Raw genomic sequence first — 7,773 nt, forward strand, 5'->3', positions numbered from 1 at the left:
TCTCTACGAACTTATATTACTATCGTGATAAAATTCAGATCATATCAACATTTCTTAAATACTAAATAATGAAGGGCTATAATAGACATCTAACTTTGATATGGACTTACCACCAAACCAATCCTAGTAAAGACACAGGATAGGAATATGCAGCAAGTGCAGCAATATGATCCACAACATGTCATAGGACCCGTTTGTCTTGCATCTCCTCCGTAGAACTCTAGCTCTGGACTCCATTGATCTGGTCGCAGGCAAGCACTCAACCGGCTAGTCGCGCATGCAGAACGAGACACACCATTCACTGTCCATGCACGGACGTCGAAAATTCGCGATTCTATTGATCTGGATGCTGTACTAAGGTTGCCACTATTTGCAACACTTTAAGTTGATAACATAACATGTGATAATATGTGGCTATGAACTAAAGAAGATGCTAATTAACTTGATTAAAATTGTCTAACATGAGACGTGTGGCGACCATAGATAATGGTTGGTAATAAACTAAATAGCCTCTCTTAATTTTATGCTTTGAGGGGATGGTCATTCAGTCCTCTGCAAAGAACCAATGCTTGTGTCGAAAAGGCATTGAAGATGAAGAAGGAAAACTTGGAAAAAAATACTCTGAAGATGGATAAATCAATGATGGTGAGTACCGGCAGATGTAGGGTACCGTTTGCCTGGTACAACTGCTGACCACTAATAAGCATGCATTCTTTCTTCATTTTTTTTTCGGTTTTTGCACGCGTACTTCTTATACTTATTGAACTTTATTGAACTGTTAAAGTATGTATAGAAGTTCGTCGTCTTATATTTCTAAAATAGATTTTTTAATTTTATAGTGATTAATTTCATTCAGTATATGCATCTCAAAAAGGAATGGATCTACTCAAAAGAACGCAGCCAAAAGTCTATGCTTCATGCATCACTTCAGTAATACTGTAGAATTGTAGACTATACTGATATTTTTCTCCGGCCATAATTTACGAACAAAGAAATAAGCAACTATCCCTTTTCTGTGGGCTGGGGCAGCCACTCAGGAGCCAGGACCACCAGATACGTCCTCGGCATTCAAGAGGTGCAGCCGGACGGGTGGAGGAGCACTCATTGCCAGTGACAAAATCATGGAATAGACAAGAAAAGAAGCAGCATCATAGCTATATACATATACACACACACAACTTTGGGCACTCTCGGTACTACTACCACAGCGACAGAACCGATACTACAGTACTACATTTGGAGTAAGATACTACAGTGCTACGTTTGTACAGCATTGGCTAGCGCTAGATAGGAACCTCATTCGCAGGGCCGTCAGTTTTAAAAGGCCCTATTCTGAGAGGCAGATGCGACGATGGTCGATGGACACTTCATGGACATATGATGGGCGGAAATTAACTGTTGCATATGGGATAGTGACCCCTTAAGCTGAGAGGAAGGAAGACATCGCTCTTCTGAAATCCAGAGAGTTCAGAGCAGATTCTGGTAAATGGCTACCTTCGGGAACCCACAGATCACCTCTATGGGGAAGCATAATCTGTTTGTTGGAACTCTTCTCACTATCACTTGACTCTGCAGAAGAATTTTCCTTCTTTTTCTTTACAAACTCAAAGAACTCTGCAACTTGCCGGGCATATCTTCATTGACAAGAAGGAAATATCAGACAGAAATTTGAAGAACTTAAAGCGCATAGTGTGTTCAGCTGTAGCTAAAAAAACGTTACCAAAATATTTAGTGTTCTCTTAAAAGCAAGCATTGAAAAAGCTGGAACGAATAACATAATACATGAGCTCCATCATAAGATACAGAGGAAAAAACATAGAACACACGAGATAGAACGAATGGAAACCAGTTAGGCAGGGAAATGCATGAGAAATTCAACAGCTAGATTTGAATTTGAGGAAGAGTGGAATAAATGAGAAACTTGCATACTATCATCAGGCAGGCTAAATTGTTTATGAAGTGAAAACCATACTTCTAACACCAAGTCACGGAAAAACAGGAACATATTAAATTAGAAATATAGAATAAGCACATAAAAGTGTGTTGACTTTAAAAAAATATTTTCATGTATAAGCATGAAAGTCAAACCAAACTCCAAAAGGTATGCAAAATGAGTCCATGGGCAGACTGATTTAGCTCAACAAGCTACCACAGCTAGGATCAATGTTCTTACAATAATAGGATAGGATGTAGTGTTATTGTGAATAACCTTCGAAGGAGTTTAGTAACAATTAAATATAATTCTTTTAATATATTAAATATAGGTTACAATGAAAGGTACAGAAACTAAAGAATTGACTTCCAAATATGTCACATATTTCCATGAGGGCATGTTGCTAGCACTCAAGTCAGTATAATTTTAAACATTCAATGAAATGAATTTAAGCAAGACGTGTCATGCAGCTAAAATAGGAGAAAGAAACCTCCAAGCACTACAAAATTGCAAAATATAAGTTAGAAACATATAGTTGTACCCTGGTCCCTAACTTGAAGCCAAACAGACTAGAATATTATTTCTTTGTGCTCCTATAAAAGTCTTTATAGCATTTCAATGGTCACTAAAGTTGAACGCTGAAATCTTGACCACTATGCATCTACAATCAAGGTAGGCCTATCATGTACCTTTAAGGTTCCCACTGTGTTAGTTCAATTTTGAAATAAATATATCAATATAATGTTTGTGTTTCAAATTTCTATAAAAAAAAATAGAGAAGCTATTGTTTTAATCCCTTAGATGTCCTTTTCTTAAAAATAAATTGCAGGCTAGCACCAGAAGAAAATCGATAGAAGGTTGACAATTGTGCTATGGAGAAAATAAATGTTTTGCAAAACTTACTGCCGTTTGGCTTCAATATCCTTGTTAAAATCAATGTCATTTTCACAGTCGAGGACCAATGCAGGAACCTGATTGGGAACAAACCTCACTCAGTTAACCAAATAACAACTTACTGATTCCTTTTGAAACAAAGGAGAACCTTACCTTCTGGATACTAGAATGCATATGATCTCCTTGCAAGTAGAATACTCGATCTCTTATATCCGGAGGCAAAGAGCCCTCCATATGAACTGGAACCTGACTGACCGATAATACACCAGAACCTTGTCCTTTGGAAGGAAGAAGCCAGCTCTCATGTTTCTCGTGCAAACCTTGAAGGTAATCAAGAGAAACACCACCCTCTTCGGATCTTTTCCGAACCATCATTCTTTTGTGGCAAGTGTCAGGACTAGCTCTTAGATAGATAAAACCATCTGGAATAAGTCCTGGGAGTGATGACACAACTGGGTCAAACCAGGAGTCATAGATGCTTATCTCCATCTCGTTCATCCAGTTGGCTTCATGGACAGCACGAACAAAAACCTACAAAACTTTGTTGTTTAGATAGGGGATATTAACATGAGAAATATGAACAGTGAAATCATATCAAAGCTCTAGATTCATCATCCAAGCTAGCATCACCAGAAAAAGTGACCTACCATTCTATCACTGAAAACACTTCTTTCCATCAGCCTGAGAGGCTTTATGCCACTTGAAGATTCCTTCTCTTGCATGACCCTAGTCACAAACACATAATTTTGGAAGGTATATGCATACCTCTGTGGCTCAGCATAGAAAGCATCAAGTATGTTGAAGTGGTCAGGGCCAACATCCTGCCATTTAGCAATAGGTTCAGGTACTATCTCTACAAGGTCACGTAGTTCGAAGGTCTCATTGGCAATTCTCTGAAGGAAAGTAGTTTTCCCAACACTGATATTTCCTTCCACACAAAAGGTCAGCCTCTTATCCTTGGAAAGCTTAGGTGTATCCGTGCCTTTCAGCTCTTCATCGATACTCTCTTTAATAAACAAAGTTATACTCTCGGCATGATTCTTGTGTATGATGCCAACAGAATTTTGCAAGAACTCAACCATTTTGTCGTTGGACTTGCCAAAAAACTGTAAAAACTCACAAAATGACAGCATAAGGTATGATGAAACAAGTATATATATCATATATAAACAGAATATTTAATGAAAAGGACATTTGATATTTGTGCAAGGTCGCCACTATGAAATAAATATCACAAACTAGGCCTGAAGGAGAACCCACAAATGTATTTTGTCTTTTCCTGTCAGTGATGAATCCATGATAATGCTTCAGGATTATGGTCGTGTTACAGCACAGAAACCACATACTTAATTATCACCAGAACAGTTCAACACAAGAATACAGTGAAATTCAACTCCCGCCTTATATTCTGAACATGGGCATCAATTTTACCAATTCTCTGTCATCTCTCCTATTAAGAAACAAGATGTGAGCAGAACAATACAGCATCTCTACGATACACAGTCGGACATCAGGGTAGATCAATAATTCACCAATGCTATGTTCTGCAAAACGCAAAATTGCTCGCAAGCGCAACACAGCATTTACAGTATCCCTATGTTTCAACATTTACAGTATTCCTATGTGTTAATAGGCTCTCTTGCATGTGCATAAGTGTAGTGTAAATATTGCTACCATGTTCACACATACACACCTTATCCCTGTACAGCTGCTTGAGCTGTGCCACGCCATCGAATCCCTTGTCCACGAGCTTCCTCAGGTTCCGCGGCCCAACTCCGGGAATGGCAAGCAGCTCCCCGCTTCCCATCGCCGCATCTCCCCGACTTCTCTGCGAGCTGTCCAGCACCGGACGGCTCCCGCCTCCCCCGGCGATCCTCTGCTCCTCGTCCTCGGCATCATCTCCGCGCCTCGCCGAAGCGAGAGAGCTGAGCCCCCTCCTCCTCGCGCCGGCGCCGGGGCCAGCGCCAACGCAGCGCAGCCACGGCGTGGGGCGGAGGCGAGGGCCAGGGTTTGGGCCCGTACGCGCGGCGAGCAGCGGGCCGACTAGGCGGAGCGCGGCCACGTGGGTGGAGAGCAGCGGCGGGGCGTCAAGGAAGGAGGCGACACGGGGGATGATCTTGTGCATCGCTGCCTGCGGCGCCAGTTGCGGGGGCTCATCAATCGCGCTCCAAACCCCACGGGGGACGCCGCCGGCCAACGCGGCGGCGGCGGCGGCGAGGGATTGCGGTTGCGGTGGTTGGGGGGTTCAGGGTTTTGGTGGCGCTATCACCTCGCCGACGGACACTGAGGTTGCCGCGAAAAGGGGAGGAGGGGGAAGAGGGAGCGGTGCACGAGCGGTCCACGGGAAGCCTGCACTGAGTCTACGTGGTCCACGGGAAATTGAATTGCTTCCGGCGCGTCGCTGTCCATGCGTCTGTCCCTGCGCTCGGTGCAGCATGGACAGGACCTCACGAGGAGAGGTCCGGGCCTTGCGATTCTATGGGCCTAGGATTGGACCGTGTAGTGGGCTTTGGTCTATTAACTGGGATGCGAAAAAATGGAAAAGGTTCCTTCACCAAAACCGGTTATAGAGTTTTCCCCAATTTGTAAAACTAGCGTAAATCAAATCACTCGATAGTATTGAGAGTGGTTTTACGGATTGATAGAGGGGAAACACAGAGCGGAGAGTGAGACGGAGCGGTGGGATCCACTGACACGTGAATCCCACATTATTTTTATCTTTTATGTGATTAATATATGGATCATATATATTTGTTCTTTTCTTGCTTTAAGTGCGCCACCTAAGCGCCATATAACACCACATAGGACAAGACCAAGTTAATGGAGCCATACAAGCCGCACGTCAACTGAAAGTGTTTTCAGTACTGTTGAGAGATTTGGTTTGCATTGAGTTTAGAAGTTGGAGCCTTGGAGGATCCTCTATATCCGGGGTTTTGCGGTTCTAAGGCATGAATGAAACTTGGTATGCTTCTCTAATTCCAAAGAAATAAATAAAAACACAGAAGAGCGTTGTGATAGTGCTATAGGGGGAACATATTAAAGTTTATTGAGAGGTTACATATTAAAGTTTATTGAGAGGTTAGACCTCTTGGTAATTTTTGCCATGAAAGTGAAGCATAGGAACACAATCTTATGCAAAGTTCTCCCTTTTTCTATGAATCAAAGACAAATGTAGCCAAAAAAAAAACAGTTGGAATTCAAATCCCACCAAAATCCTTTGTCAACCCTATGATATGAATCAAAGAGGGCCTTATGAATTTTTTATGGGCCGGCGCCGTTAGACAGCCTGTCAAGGGAGAAACAAACAATGGCCCAGGAATCTAAAAACACCCCATCTATATAGCGTATCTATGAATTTTTTTAAGGGCAACGATGTGTTTTTTTAAGGGCAACGAAAAATGACGAATAAACTGTTGAACATGTTGCGAATGGCGTGCCAAATTTGCATGAAATTTGAAGAAACTTGACAGCGTCTCAGCTGAACCGAGTCTTTTGACCCTCTCCCGTATCAGCCTGCCTCAGGCCTTGTTTAGTTCCCAAAAAGTTTTTCCAAAAACATCACGCCGAATTTTTAAACATTTAAATAAAGCATTAAATATAGATGAACTAAAAAATTAATTACACAGTTATGTAAGAAATCGCGAGACGAATTTTTTAAGACTAATTAGTACATAATTAGTCATAAGTGCTACCGTAACCAACATATGCTAATGACGGATTAATTAGACTCAAAAGATTCATCTCCTGGTTTACAGGCAGATTCTGAAATTTATTTTGTAACTAAACTACTTTTAATACTCCTTAAAAACTTGATATGATGTTTTTGAAAAAAAAAATTACAAACTAAACAACCCCTCAGTGTAGCAACTGTTTTTCCATTTTATTCTGAGACCGTGATCCAGTATTCCTGTGGATTCTGACCTTACGTCCGTCACTATTTCTCTGAACGATTCTGGTAAATGGCATATCAACCTATCAGGTATTGTAGGCAGGACGCCGTCCAAATCAGAGGACGTATTAGAAAACGAATGAAGCTTCACGTGCCGACGGCTCGACGACGGCATCGTTTACCCATCAGAATACACCGTGAAAACGGAGTAAAACGCCTGTAGATTACACAGAAACTGGACTGTTTGACTCGTCGATCTCGCAGAAACCAGAACATGCAATAGATCTCCAGCTGTTTTCAGAGCCTCTCTCTGAATGGGTCAGTCATTCATTCAGCTGAGCTTTTGCATTGGTGCGTGTGGGAGAAACCCCTAAGATACGACTTGGTGTATCAGAAAACCAACAGTTTTAATCATCCTGCACACGCTTCCAGCTCTTGGGAAAGTATTAACAAACTGTCAACATTTGAGTGAAAGCCATGGCCGGACTGCACCAAGTTCTTTGGAGGACTGAACCGCAGAACGTTCAACTTTGGGCTGAAAGCTACAGAGGTAGAACAGGTCTTCATCGGGTGTTTACTATTATAACAGATTCACGCAGCCTGCCTTAGTAGTTTTTTTAGAGATGTTACGACACTTCCAATACTGACCTAAGGATTCTATATGCATTTATTGTTACATCATATAAGTAATTTGCTGATATGACGGGTTATTTATTAAAGAGAGAGACAAAAAAATAAAAAAAAACTGGTTCTAGATTAAGACCTTCACGTAAAAAAAGACTGTTTATACGAGAGACAAGTGGGTTATGTGATAATAAGGTACAAAAATTGTATTATGTAAAATAGTTTCTTGACACGATATTTTATAATATAGAAATCAAAAATAGTTTCTGGCATTGTTAGTGTTCTTAGACATTAGTTGTTTTTAGGCTAGATCTGGCAAGTAACCATCAGTCACAAGGGTCACATTTGCAGCCTATGGAAAATTTTGGATTTTTGTGCCGTGTACCCCAAGCTCATAAACAGTGCGTTACATGCAAAAAGAAATGTATGTAAA

At 41.2% G+C, this 7,773-nt stretch overlaps 1 protein-coding gene across 1 annotated transcript; it reads right to left on the bottom strand.

The window, feature by feature from the left end:
• Positions 1-902: 902 nt before the first annotated feature.
• Positions 903-5,171, bottom strand: LOC102711206. The gene is made up of 5 exons (XM_006645030.3): positions 4,521-5,171; positions 3,475-3,933; positions 2,981-3,358; positions 2,837-2,904; positions 903-1,634 (listed from the first exon to the last, which is right to left on the bottom strand). The coding sequence occupies exons 1-5, from the start codon at positions 4,950-4,952 to the stop codon at positions 1,421-1,423; spliced, it is 1,551 nt and encodes a 516-aa protein (XP_006645093.2). The 5' UTR covers positions 4,953-5,171; the 3' UTR covers positions 903-1,420.
• Between the last annotated feature and the right edge of the window lie 2,602 nt (positions 5,172-7,773).

Source organism: Oryza brachyantha, chromosome 1 (assembly GCF_000231095.2).
Source record: "Oryza brachyantha chromosome 1, ObraRS2, whole genome shotgun sequence".
In the NCBI taxonomy this organism is placed as follows: Eukaryota; Viridiplantae; Streptophyta; class Magnoliopsida; order Poales; family Poaceae; genus Oryza; species Oryza brachyantha.